The sequence below is a fragment of the Protopterus annectens genome, chromosome 1.part2 (assembly GCF_019279795.1).
Source record: "Protopterus annectens isolate FY-2018-M chromosome 1.part2, PAN1.0, whole genome shotgun sequence".
NCBI lineage: Eukaryota > Metazoa > Chordata > Ceratodontiformes > Protopteridae > Protopterus > Protopterus annectens.
This window is the reverse complement of record NC_056727.1, coordinates 595,331,926-595,350,020: the sequence shown is the minus strand read 5'-3', so window position 1 is coordinate 595,350,020 and position 18,095 is coordinate 595,331,926. Positions and strand designations below refer to the sequence as shown.

At 44.0% G+C, this 18,095-nt stretch overlaps 1 protein-coding gene across 2 annotated transcripts in view; it reads right to left on the bottom strand.

Moving 5' to 3' along the window:
* Nucleotides 1-18,095, bottom strand: part of BROX (BRO1 domain and CAAX motif containing) — a 1,162,070-nt gene that overhangs the window by 471,017 nt on the left and 672,958 nt on the right. For both annotated transcript variants that reach the window (XM_044057891.1, XM_044057898.1), the window contains exon 9: nucleotides 398-483. In XM_044057891.1, coding sequence (XP_043913826.1) covers nucleotides 398-483 — 86 coding nt within the window. The remainder of the gene's footprint in view (nucleotides 1-397; nucleotides 484-18,095) is intronic.

Genomic DNA, 18,095 nt, shown 5'->3' with positions numbered 1-18,095 from the left:
ACATCACTGGGGAAAAAAGTGCATATTCAACTTTCTCTGAAAGTGGCTTTCAGCTAAATTGTTTTATGGGAATGCTCCAATTGATTACTTGTCTGGCTTCATGCCCTCAATATTACCCATTCCTGTACACATATATTAGGACTTACTCTTGCACTAATCATTACATCTCACTGCCTCATCTTTGCACCAATCTGTAAAATGTTCAAGAGTATCAGATGCAGCTATGATATCACAGACATAAGCAATTTCACTGAGGCTGCAAATTAAGAGCACAGTGACAAAAGGGATAATGTAAGAAATATAAAGTAGCAGAGATACTGGGAAAATCATAACAATGACAGATGAAGAATGTTTAAAAACTTATTAAGCTCTCATGCATGCTAATATTCCCACTTACATAAGCAGTGTAGAAGCACTGTTTCAGTTGTAAGTACTTCCTCCATTTTGCTGTATAGGCTGCATCCAAACTTGAAAGTACATGGTCTAGGAATAAATAAACAACAGCAGTTTAAAGAGCTCTTGATTTATTTTATATTAGTAATTGTTAAAGACATACGGGGATAATAAAAACTCATTTATTTATACATGTTGAGAAAAATGGTGTGGTGAAAATCAGACTGGAAAAACACACAAACACCTATACTGGTAACTGGGAACACTACTACATACCAAAACGCACTTGATTAACTTTGGTGTAGTGAAAGCAACATGGCAACTGTATATTTATCAAGACAAGGCCAAAGGTCATGATTTTTGAGCACTAGCATAAGGAGGAGGAGTTAAATCTGTCAACCCACAGTCTTGTAACTGCTAAACATGACTTCCATTCCGCTAAAATATTAAGAGTTGGCATATACAATAAAAAGGTTATCACTTTCCCCAAACTGTGGACCCTGGTGGCCAGTCACCCACAAAGCAATTTTAACATACAGTAATGTTATAAAAAACAAAAAAAAAAAACAGACATATGCTTACTAGCTCAGATGATCCATGAAAAGACCCTCCTTGGTGGAACTAAAACAGAGTTCTCCCTCTCCACTGTTTCAATTCAGCATGTTTTCTTAAAAATCTCACATCTGAGGACTTGGGCGTTCTATTTTGGTGCACACAGTGAAAACATCAGCCACACTAAGACAGTGCAGTTAAGCCAGACAGTTTGCCCAAAACACTGAAGGAGCACACTTTCTGTAAGTCAAGGAAAAAATAAGAGCAACCAGTAGCAGAGAATACAGATTTATGTACTTTGACAACTTACAGAGCTCTCCATCAACAACTGAAAATGGCAGAGGCATCCAAGCACAGGGGGACAGTGGCAGGATATCTGATGCTCCCCAAAAATAATCCCTGAAAGATCAATGAATGCAGTAAGAACAATCTGTTACTGCTAACTATGGAAACTGTGTCTGTGGCTGGTCTAATTCCCAATCAGTAAATCCACCAGTGTAGAAAGATCCATATGACAAAGGGCAAAAGAATAAGAAGGTTTCATGCTGAAATACCACACAACCAAAGAAGTTCCAGCTCGCAGAAGAGCAGTGGTCAAGACAATAATGCTTGATGAAAGTGCGAGCTAAGGACCAAGTGGCCACAGCACAAATGACCGCAGTGGAAATCTTCTTAAATCAAGTACTTAGAGCAGACATACCTTTAGTGGAGTGGTTCATAGGTTGGTACTAGGCTATCAGCAATAGGGCCTATAGAAGCCTAGCCATAACAATTCCCTGGCTATTTCTTCCCACACTATTTACTTCCCTGAACCCCTCTCTAGCAGGATGACTGACGTGATCCCCGGGATGAATTTCCTTTCTCCCATCAAATCGTCAAGGTTCCTTTTGAAGATGGCCAAAGAGGCACTCTGCTTGACATGTATGGGCAATCTATTCCAGAGTCTGGGGAGTCTCTGGGTTAGGAACCTATGCCTCCAGCATGTTTTGTTTATTGTGATGACAAGGTTTAGATCCCTGGAGCGTGTGGCTCTGAGGGATTGGAATTTCTTTAAGTGTAGCATGTCCAACAGCTCTGGGTTTGACATGGCCTTGTATGTTAAGCAGAGATTGCCTCTGAGTAGACCATATGCAACAGAGTATAGCTGGAGTTTTTTAAGCCGGTCAGCATAGGGCATCTGCTTTAGGCCTGTGATTCTTTTAGTGAGGTATTTCTGCGGCCTTTCCAGTTGTTGCAGATGTCTTGAGAGGTACATACCAAATGGGGCATTGTATTCTATAATGGGTCTAATGAGGAATGAGTACAGTGGGACAATGACCTCCTTTTTTCTGGATGAAAAGCCCTTAGTGATGAGGTGTGCCACACAGAAGGATTTCCTGACTGTTGTGGCGATGTGGTTATCAAAGGTGAGACCACTGTCCACCTGTGCCCCTAAGTCTCTTATCACACTTTCGGTGTTTAGTGTACTGCCACCTATATGGTAATTCACGGGTACATGTTTTTTTCCTAAAGGGGATAACTATACATTTCTTGGCATTGAGCTTGAGCCCATGGCTCTGGCACCAAGCATCTGTTTCTGTAAGGCCCTTTTGTAGAGTACCCACATAATTTGGGGATTCAATAATGTCTCCCAGTTTCCAGTCATCTGCGAACTTTGTTAGCCAGAGTCCCTTAGTGTTGGCCTGTACTTCAGAGAAGTAGATGCCAAACAAGAGCAGTCCCAGGACTGAACCCTAAGGTACTCCACTTGTCACTTGTCTGGAGCTGGATTTGGAGTCGGCTACTTTTACAGTGTGGGTTCTATCAGTAAGCCAGTTAGAAACCCATTGGATGACGTAGGGATTAATGCCCAGCTTAGTAAGTTTATCTATGATTCCAGAGTGGGGGATGGTGTCAAAGGTCTAGATAGGCTTTGTGAACCGCCTTACCCTTGTCCATGGCTCTGGAGACTGATTCGAAGAAGTCAATCAGGTTCAGGAGACAAGATCAGCCTTTCACGAACCCAAACTGGGTGGGGTCCAATGTTTGAAGGATGCCACTGTCTTTGTTTTTAAGTTCCATGATAATACGCTCCATGGCCTTGCAGATAAGGCTTGTCAGACTGATGGGATGGTAGTTTCCGGGATCCAAGGTGGATCCCCCCCTTGTGGAGTGGGATAACTGTAGCTCTACACCACTCAGTGGGCACAAAACCTGAGGTGAGGCTATGATTAAACATGACACTTCAGTGAGGTGCCAGTTCATATTGTAGTTCATGTAGTACACAGCCCGGGATGTCATCTGGTCCCATGGATGCTGTATTCATAGCTTTGGAGAGTGCGTTTTTTACCTGTGTGGCCGTTATTACCGGAATTTGGCAATCTTCCGGTATTGAGATGGGCCATTTAGGGGTGAAGTTGGCAGTGAACCGATCTGCCAAGATATTGGCACTATCCTTGGGATCAGTATATTTAATGCCATTCTGTTTTAGCTCAGAGCAGATCTGAGCATTGCCATTTAGATTCTTGACATAGTTATAGAATGTCTTGTGGTTGTCTTTGGAATCTTTGGCAATTTTATTTTCGTAACTAGCTTTGGAGGATTTTATGAGGGGATCTCAGTTTTACTGAGGCTGGTACGGGAGTTTTTTGCATCTTGGGATTTTCCTCTTTTCTGCAACAGTTTTTTCCTTCTGTTTTAAAGTTTTTTTTATGGCAGGGGACCACCAGATTGGTTTCCTTTTTTTGGATGAGAGCATCTTGGTTCTATTTGGGATGGCACGATTCATACATGAGTGGATGTGTTCATACAGTGCCTTAGTGTAGGATTCAGCAGTTGAACTTTCAGTTCCCGTCTACATGGGTGTCATGAAGTTTGTCACTTCTGACATGAGTAGCATGACGTTGGCTTTGGAGAAGTTTTTTATGGAGATTTCCTTACTGGGGGGGTGGGGGTGGGATGTGGATGTTAAGGGTGATTAGCTTATGGTCAGACCTGACTAACGAGGGGGTGACCAGAGGTATGCAGCATCGATTTCCTATGCTGGTAATGACCAGGTCTAGGATATTGGAGCCCCTGGTGGGACTATGGATTAGCTGATCCAGGGTGTTGGAATTTATGAATTCCAAGAACCGTTGGGCAAAGGTGTTGGTACACGAGTAGTTTTCCCAGTTAATGGCAGGGTAGTTAAAATCACCCAGTATTAGGGTGTTTGGTTCTATCTTAATATTTTCCAGTATGTTTAGAAAGGTGTAGTGAGAATCTTGGGGCATGGTGGGGGATCTGTAACAAGCTACAATTTGGACTGCAGTCTTACCTAGTGTTAGTTGCACCTGGAGAATTTCAGACGCATTGTGTTGGGCAACTAGCCTGGTGGTGTGAATATCCTTGGTGAATATTGCCACTCCTCCACCTTTAGTGATTCATTCCTGGTTTGGTGGCCGAAAAGTGTGGTAAGAGTTGTAGCCTGGTATTGCAGGGGTGCTCTCTGGAGCCTTGAACCAGGTCTCAATTAGTGCACAGATATCGATGTTCTTTGAGTACAGCATTATTCCAATGGCTTGTGAGCTGCCTGATGGCAAAAAAAACTGCAACTGCGACTTGTTTAGGAATGCACTGCTTGATGACTTCCAGCCTTTTCTATCTTGAGAAAATGAGGTGAACAGCTGTTTTCTAACCTCCTGTACCTACCTCAAATAAATCTTACCCTCCAGAAGGACATGACGGTTAAAACAGTTGACACATGCATCCTGATTGTGAAACAGGATGTCACACAAGTGTCCAAGACAGACCAGTATTACCTGCAAAGTCAACCAACTACGGCAATATCAGGTATCATTATGTCCAAAGGAAGAATCTTTCCCGCTTCTCAGAGTACATCTGCTGGGAAGAGGAGTTCCTACCAGCCTGAAACATTTCTGGTACTCTGGGCATAAGGTCTAGTGAGAGCAGCAGAGCTACAGAATCAGCAAGGGCCTAAGGTGAAGTCAGCTGTTGCCCCAGCCATGAGGGGTCCACTTGATTAGACCTTGGAAAATTATCACCGACTTGATAGCCTGAAACCACTTCTTTTTGCATCACCTGAAAGTTACAATGCTTACTTCTAGCATGTCTTCTCTGAATTTCACAGTGAGGCACGAAATCAGAAGAAATGGAGTTAAGGTGTTCAGGAATCACCCTTTTGATAAATGAAGAAAACATCCACCATGAACTCCCCCCTTCCCCTACTGCATCAAAGAGAACAGGAAAAGAAAGCACGCTTGTATGCACGTACTCATAACAGTACATTGAATTTCTTACTGCTGCAGTACATTTTAGGCTATATGGGCTGGGCCTTGCCCAAGACATAGCAAACTGGCCGGCTTCTAAAAGCTGTGGCTCCCTCCAATACTTCAACTATGATTAGTTAGCCCTACTAGGGAAAATCAGATGTCAGAGTGAAAAAATCTTCAAGACGTTCTTGCTTTAAAGTTAAGAAGCAGCATATTTATCCTGAACTATAAAAACAAGAAATAACCAGCAAAGTACTCCCCAACAATAACTATATACAATAACGGGATGAAGGGTGGCTGCAGCAGTGAAGAATTTGAAATTTATTATTATGAGTAAGTGGCACTTACATAACTGTACTATGTTTGTCATTCCCACTGCTGCAAAAGCCTTTAGACTATATGGGTTGATTACCAAAGATAATCCAACCTAGGAGGAGGAAGGATATGGATCCAGGAGCCCACAAAGAATGGCCCTAGCAAAGCCAATGCTGTCCTGGATCTATAATAAGAATCCATTTTTGCAATGCCTTGTAAAGATATGTACAGAAAACCATGTAGCTGAGTCTAGAATGTTTCTAGAGTCCACCCTTTCCAATATACCATTGAAGAAGACAAGGACTTCATATGGTGAGCCATGATACTGCCTGGAATTGGTTTACCATGGCAGGTATAATAAAAGTTAATAGCCAAGGACAGCAATCTGGAAATAGTCTGTTTTGACACTGGTTGTCGTTTTTTGATCCCAACATCTGAAATAAATAGCCAATCAGTATTTCTAAAGGACTTGATTTTGTCAAGATAGTACCTGAGCTGTCTATGTACAACCAGAGTTTGGAGATTCACTCGTTACCGATTATGAGGGTCTGGCTAAACATTTGGAGATCATAGACTTGATTCAAAGTAAATAGTGAAACCACCTGGAGCATGAATGAGGGATTTGTTCATGACACTTTATCCCTATCCCATGGATAAGAACACAGGGTTCACCCAACATTTATTTATTTGACATTTGTTGACTGGGAATGTCTGACTGAGCCTGCGCCCTTTTTCAGCAGAGGCCTGGGAAGAAAAGCTCCACAAAGTATTACATACACCATAAAAATGTTTGCAAACAATACAGTATGCATGAGGTAATATAAACATGCATTATAATGCTTGGATTCACAATTGTAACATGAGAGTGTAAAGGTGTTAGTTACAAAAAAGGCGATAAAACCAAATGTTAAAGTCTTTCATATATCTCCAATACACAAGGACTTCACCTTATAGAGTGGAAGTAATGACAATTAACTCAAGAGTTTAAGAAAAGAGTATAGAGGTACTGTATATCAAATCTTAGTACTTAAGGCAAAAGCATGTACATCAGAAGCAGAGGGGAGGTTGACAGAGAGAGCAGGTGATAGAAAAAGTATGGCTATGGATAAAAGGGAAAATTGGAGTTTATTTTTTTTAATTTGTAAATATGAGAGGAGAGTAGCAGTAGTTAGAATCAAGTGAAATCTGAGAAAGGGAAGTAAGCTAAGTGGGAAAAGTTGGGAGAGAAACATGAAAGCTTGCAACTCAGACACTCTTCTTGCAGACATCTGAGCAATGATAAGATCAATTTTCCATGTTATTTTACCTTAAATCTGCTTGCTGAGCAAATTCAAATGGAGATATGGTAAACTTTTCAAGCACAAAGTTAAGATCCCAGGAAGGAGCAACTTGTTTGCATGGAGGTATCAGGTGTAACACTACTTTCAGACACTCTTTTTCCATAAACATTGAAGAAAGCGTAAGATCTAGAGGCACACATGCTGAAATGGCTGCAAGATGTACCTTAATACAAAGTACAAAAGCCCAGAGGCTAGTAACTTGCACAAATATTTGAGCACTAGTGGTGTATCACCCTGACAAAACCCTAGGAACAACTAGAAAATCTCTTTCACTTGCCAATGTAAGATTTTTTAGTAGCAGGTTTTCTGTCCTCCTTTAGTAATGAGGCTCCTAAAAGGTATAAGGTAAAAGAAGTGAATCATCCAGACAGCTAGTTTAAGATGCTTGAGACTGGAATATATCAAACTCCCCCTTCTTCTGTGAGTAGGTCCAGTTTGTGAAGAAATGTGTGGTAATTGCCCTTGGCCAATTCTATTAGAATGGAGACCCAATGTTGTCTAGGCCAAAAGGAAGTCACCACAATTATTTTTGGAGAGTCCATCTGAATCTTCAGAATTACACTGGATGTCAGTGGAAAGGGAGGAAAAGTGGAGTACATTCAAAAGATCAACAACTTTGAACATCAAATCTGAAAAGGTCAACCACACTACAGTTCTAAAGACATAAACCTTGCCTGTGAAAACTTGTCAGAGATTTGGGAAGCATGGCTAGGCTTAAAAAGGCCCTTGTGGTCGTTAGCCTAGTAAACACCTACAAACCTATGAATACAATCAAAACACAAAATTGCAAAACAACTAAAGCCTCCTGTGCCCCCCATGTGGATTAACTGTGACCTCCCCACACCCTCTGCTACTTATATATGACAACTCTGAGGTTGCACTACAGTGGAGAAAGGGAAAATATAGTTCTTGCTGTACTGTGATCTCTTGCAGCACACTACTAGCCATTCAGTGCTATTAAAAAGCAGTAACAACATGCCTTTGCTTTTTTGTGTTTCAACCTTGTGGGGTTGATGTTTTCAGCTTCAATGTTCAGAGCTGTCAATCTTCTAAATGTACCCAAGGAATACAATAAAGAACATTCCTATTAATGGGAATGAGAAAGCATATGTTCTTCAGGCTTGTCTGCAAGACATACTGAAGCAGAATTTGTTGAGTTGTCTGTTTTGAAAGGATGCAAATCAATCTACTTGAAGTGTTCTCCACAAATGGATCAGTTCTTGAAATACCCTTCCTTACTCAATTTCTACATGATAGGGTCTCTGTCCTGGTCCTGCTCAGCTTGCCTGCCACTATATTTCACTTTGACAGAAAGAAGGATGCTTGGAGGGTTAATGAATGCTAAATACCTAACTTCCAAGCTATCACTGTCAGTCTGCTCAGAGGTTAAGACCTTGAACTACTTTGCTCGATGATGTACTGTGCTGTTGTCAGTAATCATCTGGAGAGGTCCTAGGGATCATAGATAATGAAGAGATTTTAAGGCTTGGATAACAGCCAGCATTTCTTCAACATTTATGTGCTCTGGTCTGTCTGAGAATTCCCACAGACCTTGCACCTTTAACCCTTCATTGAAACGAATCCCCAAGCAAAATCTGAGGCATGCATAGTTACAGATTAACTTGGAGGAAGGCCTGAAATGAGGAGACCAGCATTTGCTTATATCTGTAGTCTTCACCAGTGCAGTTCTTTATTTTTTTGTGGATGGAAATGCTGGGTTCTTCCGGTTTTTATTTAATTATTTATTTATTTTAAATACTGTATTTTCTCTTGTGCTTTTTGGTGAGAAGAATTATGATGACATTAACCAAAGAATCCTGAAACATTCTATGTATGAATTCTGAGTCTGACTTCAGAAGCTCAGGAAAGTTACTAGATAAAATTCCACCTTCTCCTGCATCAAAAAAGCCTTTTGCTGCAGGGTGTCTATAAGACTTCCCAGAAAGACAATCCTGTATGACAGGGTCAAGCTAGACTTCTGAATATCTATCTGGAATCCCAGATTGGTCAGAAGAGATGAAACCCATATTAATGATTCTTGACATCTGTGAAAATATTCTATAAAGATAAGTAAATAAATAAGAAAAATGTGAATGTCATTCAATCTGCAAAGATCTATGACTGGAGCTAGACACTCTGTAAATACCCTTGGAACAGTTGATAACCTAAAAGGTAATGCAGAGAACTGATAATATGACTCAGACACAAAAAAATCTGACACATGTCCTGAAGCCTTCGGCTATAGGAATTTGATGGTATGCATACTTTAGGTCCAATGTGACCATATAGCTTCCCTGGAAAATGAGAGGCAATAGACTCTTAAGGGTCAACATCTTTAATTTTGGGATTTTCACATATCAGATTTAAGAAGGGCATATCTAGAACTAGTCTCCAAGAACACAATTTCTTTGGTCCTACAGACATTCTGGAATAGAAGTCTATCATTTTTATTTAATGTCACTGATTCTATGACTCCTAGGGTGAGTAAGTGCTGAAGAACCTGAGGAAAAATGTCTGTTTTTTTCGGATGTTGGGAGGAGCTCCCCTGAAAGGAGGTGTTTTTATCCAGTGCCAATTGTATCCATCCTGAACTACCTTTAATGCCTATAAATCTGTTACAACCTGTTACCAAAGGGGAACGGACAATGCCAGCTGTTGGGAAAGGTTTTGAGAGATAAGGCAGGATGGCAAGGGACAGTGCTTGGGGGGAAAGAATGCTGACATAATCATTCTGAAGTTGTAGACTGTGTCTTTTTAGGAAAGGATCATTGTTTCTTTCCCTCCTAACATTTCTTGTTTGACTTGAGAAAGTGGGGAAAAAGAAGTTATGTACCTACCATAGTGTTCTAAGTTAGTTGTCTTCTTCTCGCCTTCTTTCTTGTTGGTTGGGTTCGGAGTCGATCATCGGCTCCGACTCGGCCATCTTCAAAAGCTCGAGAGCTGTTTACTGGCTCGAGGCCTCCCCATATCCCATGATGCCTGGCGCTAGATACCCAGATCTCATTTGGTAAGTCTAACTGCAGACATAAAAAGGAAGGACTCCTATCCTATAATGCATAAACCCTACCACAGAGGCTACTAGGCAGAGAGGAATAGCCAGAGAAGACTCAGCCAGTGAAAAACCATAAGGAACTCTTCTCAGTCTACTAGGATAGGGGGATGGAGGGTGGGATGCAAGAAAGAAGGCGAGAAGACAACTAACATGGAACGTTATGGTAGGTACATAACTTCTTTATATTAAGTTGTCTATCTCGCCTTCATTCTTGCTGGTTGGGACAGTGTCCCTAGCACCTAAAATCCTGGGTGGCTCATCGGAACAAACTCTTCAGAACAGTGGAACCAAAATCAGCTCTGCTCCTGCAAACCACATCCAACTTATAATGCGAAATGAAAGTATGTGGTTTGGCCCACATAGCCACAGCACAAATAAATTCCATGGGCAACCTAGCCTGAAAGGCCACAGAAGTGGCTAAAGCTCTGGTGGAGTGACCTTTTGGTTTAACAGGCAATTCTTTATTCCTCTGTTGATAGATGAATGTGATGATAGTAGTCAACCACCTGGATAAGGTTACTTTCGAAACTGGAAGACCTTGTTTACCCCTCAGCATAGGAAAGGAAAAGCTGGTCCGATTTTCTGATGTCCTTAGTTCTATGCAAATAAAAGCGTAGTTGCCTATGAACATCTAACTGATGCAATTTATATTCCGCCCTATTGGAGTGGTTGGGAAAAAACACAGGAAGGTCAATGGACTGATTCAAGTTATTCTCAGAAGAGACCTTAGGAAGGAAGGAAGGATTAGTCCTGAGAGCAACCCTGTCATTGTGGAACGCTAGGTATGGAAGACGGATACAAAGAGCCTGAAATTCCGAAACTCTTCTGGCTGAAGTAATCGCTACCAGAAAGAGGGTTTTCCAAGATAAAAACTTCAAAGAACAAGATGCTGCAGGTTCGAAGGGGGGGCAAAATTAGCAAAGCTAGAAGCAAATTTAGATCCCACGGAGGTGGAGGATTTCTCACTGGGGGCCTGAGCAGAGTGGTCCCTTTGAGAAAGGCTTTACATAGCTTATGAGACATGATATTATTTTCCGACAGGCCAATGTGAAAATTTGAAATTGCAGCTAACTGAACTCTAATTGCAGTGGAAGCGGACCCAGCATGAAAGAGTTCCGCAAGAAATTCCAAAATGTGGTGTACAGGGGCTGAAAAGGGGTCTATACTCTTAGCCTCTGCCCAGGAAGAAAAACGTTTCCACTTACTAACGTAGGTTTTTCTAGTCGTAGACTTGTGCGATGATAAAATAATTTTGCGCACAGAGGGGGAGATATCAGAAAGCCTGGCTAAAGTTGGAAGTGGAGCAACCAAGCAGTGAGCTGGAGAGATTGCAGGGATTGGTGCAGCCCACCTGATTGATGGATCAGAAGGTTTGGAACTAGGTCCAGAGTCCAAGGCTGCTCGAGAAGATGATGATGCAGGAATGGGAACCACATTTGTCGAGGCCAGTAAGGAGCAATGAGGATAATTTTGCAGCCCAATATGGTAGCTTTCTGTATTAGCTTCGGGATTATAGCTTCAAGATTAGGGGAAAGGGAGGGAATGCATACAGAAGTCCCTGAGGCCAATCGTGGACTAGAGCGTCTCTGGGGGAATGTCCGGGAAGTGGAAGGAGAGAGAAGAAATTGCTGCACTTGCTGTTGAAGGGGGTGGCAAAAAGGTCGCAGCAAGGTTGGCCCCATTTGCGGAAGATTTGGTCTGCCACTACCTGATTCAGAGACCACTCGTGAGGCATGAGAATTGCTCTACTCAGCCTGTCTGCTATGACGTTGGATTTCCCAGGGATGTGCATTGTGATCAGAAACCATTGGGAAGAGATCGCCTACTGCCAGAGTCTGAGTGCTTCTCGACATAGGGGATAGGACCTGGTTCCGCCCTGCTTCTTAATTTACCACACTACTGACATATTGTCCATTTGAATTGCAATGGTCCCAGTAGGAAGAGAGTCCTGAAGAGCTTGCAACACTAAAAGCACGGCCCTCATCTCCAAGACATTTATATGCAGATGGTACTCGTGAGGTTGCCAGGTGCCTTGGACTGTTATGCCCTGATAATGCCGCCCCCCCCCCCCACCCGATCAGGGAGGCATCCATGGTCACTGTAGCAACTGGAGGGGGGAGTACAAATGGTCTGCCCTGGGGCAGTGATGTGGAGACCATCCACCATGCAAGGTGCTTTTTGCATGCTTGTGTGATCATAATCATGTGAGACATGGGAAGCTGCTGGAAGGACCATTGGGTGAAAAGAAGCCACTGGAGAATCCTCATGTGAAAACGAGCTAGAGGAATGAGTATGATCGCTGCTGCCATGAGACCCAGAGTTTGGAGGACGAACCTGGCTTGAATTCTTTTGCATCCAAATAAGACCTGCACGTGTTGGCGAATAACTAATACCCTGTCTGGTGGAAGGCTGGCTGACATGTCTTTTGTATTTAAATTTGTGCCTATAAAGGTGATAGACTGACAGGGCGACAATGCAGATTTTTCAAAATTTATTATGATATCTAGTCTGGAGCAAGTCTGGATAGTGTAGTCTCTGGCTCGCAGAAGGTGATGCCTGGTGGTAGCAGTGAGGAGCCAGTCATCTAGATATGGAAACACCTGGAATCCTTGCCATCTCAGGTGAGCGGTAACTACTGCCATACATTTGGTGAACACCCTGGGGGCTGTGGTGAGACCAAAGGGCATAGCTCTGAACTGATAATGGCTGGCTCCCAGCCAAAAGCAAAGGAATCTTCTGGAGCATCTGTCCATTTTGATGTGGTAGTACGCATCCTGAAGATCTATAGAGCACATCCAATTGTCCTGACCCAGAAAGGGTAAAATGGACTGTAGCGTGAATATCCAAAACTTCGTTCTTTGTACAGACATGTTTAGTCTGCTGAGATCCAGAATGGGTCTCCAGTCTCCTGTCTTTTATGGTAGCAAAAAGAATAGAGTAAATTCTGGATCCTTGCTGGTCTGCTGGGACTTGCTGGATGGCCCTTTTTCTTGATCCCTTAGATTGGGTGGAACATCTGGAAGGGACTTGTTTAACAATAAGTGAGTGCGAACAAAGGGAATTCTGTAGCCTCCGGATATAATAGACTGTACCCATTTGTCTTGTATTATGTCTTGCCAGGCTCTTGGGTACAGTGATAATCTTCCCCTGACTGCCTCCAGAGGTGGGCAGCTAGGCAACCCTTCAGGGATGCTGGAAGGGCTTGTCAGAGAAGGATTCTCTGCTGCCCTGGTTTTGCGGACCCCCTCTGCCACAAGGGCGATGTCTGTTATTGTTCCCTCCTCTGCCCCTGGATGGGAACTCACCACGTGTGTCCAGCAAGGCTCCCTGGGATTTACGGCACCACATCTTTCCACTCTTCTGATCCTTGGGATATGGTCTGGAAGGAGTGGAAAAATGGACTCCCACGGCAGAGAGAGTCTTGCCTTCCTGCTCACACCTGGTAAGGGTGTCCTTCACCTGTGATCCAAAAAGAGAGGAACCAAAGGGGGTGTTGGTGAAAGACACTCTGAAAGGTTCCGCAAAGTTACATGGCCGCATCCAAGCATGCCTCCTTAGGGCAACGCCTGTGCCTGCGGTTCTACTCGCACCATCAGCTGCATAAGAAATGAGCCTCATGGAGGAGTTCACCACTGAATTAAGAGTCGCCAGCTGGGAGGTTGCCTTAGCCTGGGTCCCCTCAGCTGATGGATCTTGGAGGGTATCTCCAAGCTCTTTAAGGAGATCCCTTTGAAGACGAGTAAAGTGGCAGAAATAATTCACAGACCTCATCGAAAAGGTCGCTGAAGAGAACATCCGCTTCCCATATCTGTCCATCATCCTGAACTCCTTGTTAGGGGGATGGACAGATGAAGAAGTTTCAGCCAACTACTTCTTTGTGGCCGCCGCTACCACCATGTCATCAACGGGAACACCTTTGGTCAAAAAATGTTTATCCTGTGGTGCAGTTATAAATTTAGTGGGTCTTCTGGGGGTTGGTTTCACTGTGCCTGGAGCTGACCACGCCTTCTGAACCACCACAGACATCAGTGGGTCGAAAGGCGGAGACACCCAGGAGGTGGAAGGTCGGGATCCAAACGCATCCAGGAATACCAACTCATCCTCGAAAGGGCTCAGGGTAGTCCATTTCCCCCTCTGCCTAAGCATCACAAGGATGTCTGAGAAGAAGACATCCTCAGAGGGGGATCACGGGGACCCTTCCGAATCCTCTAAGTCGGTATTTGATGTGACAGACTCAGGGGAGTCAACATGCTTCCTAATGCATTTCCTCTTATGAGGTGGCTCCTCTGAATGATCAGGGGTGGCCTTGGGAGAGGAAGATACACCCAAAGGGGTGCCCTGGAGCATTGGTTCCCCACGTTTGGGGTCTGGAGGAGGTGCAGAGGCAGACGCAGGCACCATAGGGTGAGGAGCTGATGGGGATGATCATGGGGCTGACTCAGGGGCCAGCACACTCCTCATGACCTCAAAGGCGTCCCTGCTTGGATGCTGAAAAGGCTCCGGTTCCGAAGAGAATCGGAATCCCTCTCCGCACCAAGGGGGAAGGCTCCGAAGCCGATGTAGGAGCCGAGCTCACCTGCGCCGAAGCTCCGAGGGGGAGAACGGGGTCGGAGAAGGGTCTGCTGCCACTCGCCCCCTAGGAGCCGACAAGGGAGTCTCGGCGCCCAGATCCCTCCAAGGACGGTAACAAGGAAGTGATACTGACGCCGGAACCGAAGGAGAAGGTATCGGTGCCGATGGTTCCACGACTCGAACCCCAACGAACTCCAGCTCCGAACTCAAGGGAGAAGTAGGAGGAGAAATAACTGCTGACATGGATGGAGCCAACTCCTGATGAGGGGGGCTGGACAACATTTTTGCTAGGGCCTGCGATTTCAACAGCCTACTGACCACTCTCTCCACATCGTGATCTGAAAGCCTTGATGACCGAGAAGCATGGGAGGATCGATGACTGCTCTCCGATTGGAGCAGAGGAGATCTCGGAGCCGAGCGTATCGACTCCAGGGAGGGAGACTTGGGTCTCTTTCGACTCCCTGATGGCTCCGAAGTGCGTGTCGGAACCGACTGGGAGACAGGCACATCGGTTCCAGCCGGAACCGAGGCAGAAGGAGTAGCTTCACCCAACGATGGCTACGAACTGGGAGCCAAAGAATTAGGTGGCTTGGAGGACTTCACAGGCTGAGCCTTAGCCGGTGAATCCTTGGGCTTAAGTAAACCCTGTAGGATTAACTTATTCCTATGCTCCTGCAGGACTCTTGGGCTGAAAGCATGGCAGACCGAACAAGAGTCCTGCAGGTGCACAGCGCCCAGACAACACACACAAGAAGTGTGACCATCTGTCAGAGACATCTTCTGAAAGCATGAGTCACACTTCTTGAATCCGGACACCTTGGTATCCTTGGACATACCTAAGGAAGGAACACCAAACACAATACACAAAAATTTAGGATATAATAACTATCACACACACAAGTTACCACACCCAAAAAACAGCCAAGAAATAGACACAATATCCTATGCTACCAACAAACAAGTAAGACTAAACTAGGTAAATACAAATTTTTTTTTTTTTTTTTTTTTTTAAGGTTAGCGTCTAACTTAAACGGCTACAAAAGGAAGAGATTGAGGGGGGGGGAACTCTCTAACTAAAACGAGTTTTCTGAAGGGGAGGGGAACTCAGGTAAGAAAAAAATATATATAGGTACAACAAAGATATCCTACAGAAAGATTGTAACTGCAACTAGCAAACTACACTAAAACCCTAATAGTTTTTATCAAAAAACAGATAAAACAATGAAACAATGAAAATATACGGCCTGAGCCAGTAAGACAACCTCGCAGCAGAAGCGGCAAACGAGATCTGGGTATCTAGTGCCAGGCATCATGGGATATGGGGAGGTCTCGAGCTTTTGAAGATGGCTGAACAGAGCCGATGATCAGCTCCGAACCCAACCAGCAAGAATGAAGGCAAGATAGACAACTTAACATTGTTTGTTTTGTTCAATAGACATGAAAGAGGATTTAGGAGATCTGTAAGGAGGACATGAAAAATATTGGAAACTCCCTGAATTAACTTCCCTCTCTCAACAAATTCTTCATGGACCTGAGTAGCGCAAGGGCCAAATAAAACCTCCTTATCTAAAGCTGAATTCACAGTTTCAGATTCTACTTCATCAAAAACTTTTGACTGTACCCAGGCATATCTCTTTCAAACAGTAGCAGAGGCACAGGCCCTAGGCAAACTATCTGCACAAAGGCGGCGCCTCTACGGACCCTGGTAATTACCGCCCCATAAGCTTAACAAGTCTAGTCTGCAAAGCTATGGAGAGGATCATAATGGAGCTCATAAACAAAGATATAGGGGACTTGCAGACATTGGACCCAACCCAGTTTGGCTTTGTCAAGGGAAGATCATGCCTTTTGAACTTGGTCGACTTCTTCGAAACAGTCACCAAGGCCATTGATGAGGGAAAGGCAGTCCATACAGCCTACCTTGACCTTGCAAAGGCTTTCGACACAATACCCCACTCGGGTATTGTAGAAAAACTTACCAGCTTAAATGTAAACCCATATGTCACAAGATGGGTTGCAAACTGGCTTAAGGACAGAACCCACAGGGTTAGAGTTGCTGGCGCTGTGTCAGACTCCAAGCCGGTCACAAGTGGTGTCCCACAGGGCTCGGTCCTTGGCCCCCTATTGTTTGGCATCTACTTCTCAGAAGTACAGGCCAACATGGGAGGACTTTGGCTGACAAAGTTTGCAGACGACTGCAAACTGGGCGCCATAGTGGAAAGTGCATCGGACACGGATATCCTTCAGAAGGGACTCACGGAAACAGATAGCTGGTGCCAGAGCCATGGCCTGAAGTTAAACGCCAAAAAATGTATAGTCATACCCTTCGGGAAAAACAAGGTAACCCCACTAAGCACAGAAGAGGTTATCAGGGACCTGGGGACCCAGGTTGACAGTGGCCTTTCTTTTGACACTCACGTTGCTAAAGTGGTTAGAAAGACCTTCTACATTGCCCACCTGATCATGAAGGGATTCACATCCAGATCTAGTGAGGTCATTGTTCCCCTGTACTCTTCACTTATCAGATCAATGATCGAGTACAATGCCCCATTCGGGATGTATCTCACCCGACATCTGCAGCAATTGGAGAGACCCCAAAAGTTCCTCACCAAAAGGATAAAGGGACTCCAAAATCTGTCATATGCTGCCAGATTGAAGAAACTCCAGCTCTATTCAGTCGCATACCGTCTGCTCAGAGGTGACATGTGCCTGACATACAAGGCCATGTCCAACCCGGAATTAATGGACATGCTCCACCTCAAAAATCTAAATCCACCAAAACTACTAGAGCAAGCGACTTAAACCTTAGCACAGATATAAATAGGACGTGCTGGAGGGATAGATTTATCACTCAGAGACTCCCTATGCTGTGGAATAAAATCCCGGTCCATGTGAGGCAGAGCACCTCGCTGACTCTGTTCAAGAGAAATCTAGACCTGTGGATGGGAGATCATAGGTTTACCCCGGGAATCATCTCTGTGTCTCTGCTGGACAGAGGCACAACAAACTAATGGGCACAGTATTTTTTCATATAAGGGGTGGCGTAAGCCACAAAAATTTGGGCTAGGCTTATAAATGCCTTAGGGCAGATAGCCTAGTATAAACCTATGAACCTATGAATCATACATCCTCCTTAAGACATGTTTAGATACTTGAGAAATGTTGGCAACAATAAAAGTGAAATAGGCACTACCTTTGGGGGGGGTTAGCAGCAAGATCTCTCAAACTGTCAATACAAACAAAAAACTCACAAACTTGCACATATGGGTCTAATGGTTAAGAACTCTATATGCCAAAGTGGAAGAAAAAAATTCTTTTATCAAATCTGTCCAAAATCTTCCTCTCCTTGTCTAGAAAGAAAGGGCTATAATAATTCAGGAGCCTGTTTCCATCTAGCGATTATGTAGAGATTACTGCAGTGTGGGATCGAAGGGGAGAAAACAAGTGCCTGTTAGTCTGAGAAACTTTGTAAAGGCTACTTGTTTTATTTGAGGACTGAAAGTTGTGAATCAGGATTATTATAGGCAGCATAATATACATCCTCCAAGGCTGGCAGTAGATGAGGAATGAGGCCTATCCACTTGTAGCATATCATAGTATTTGCCTCATTTCAAGGGGAAC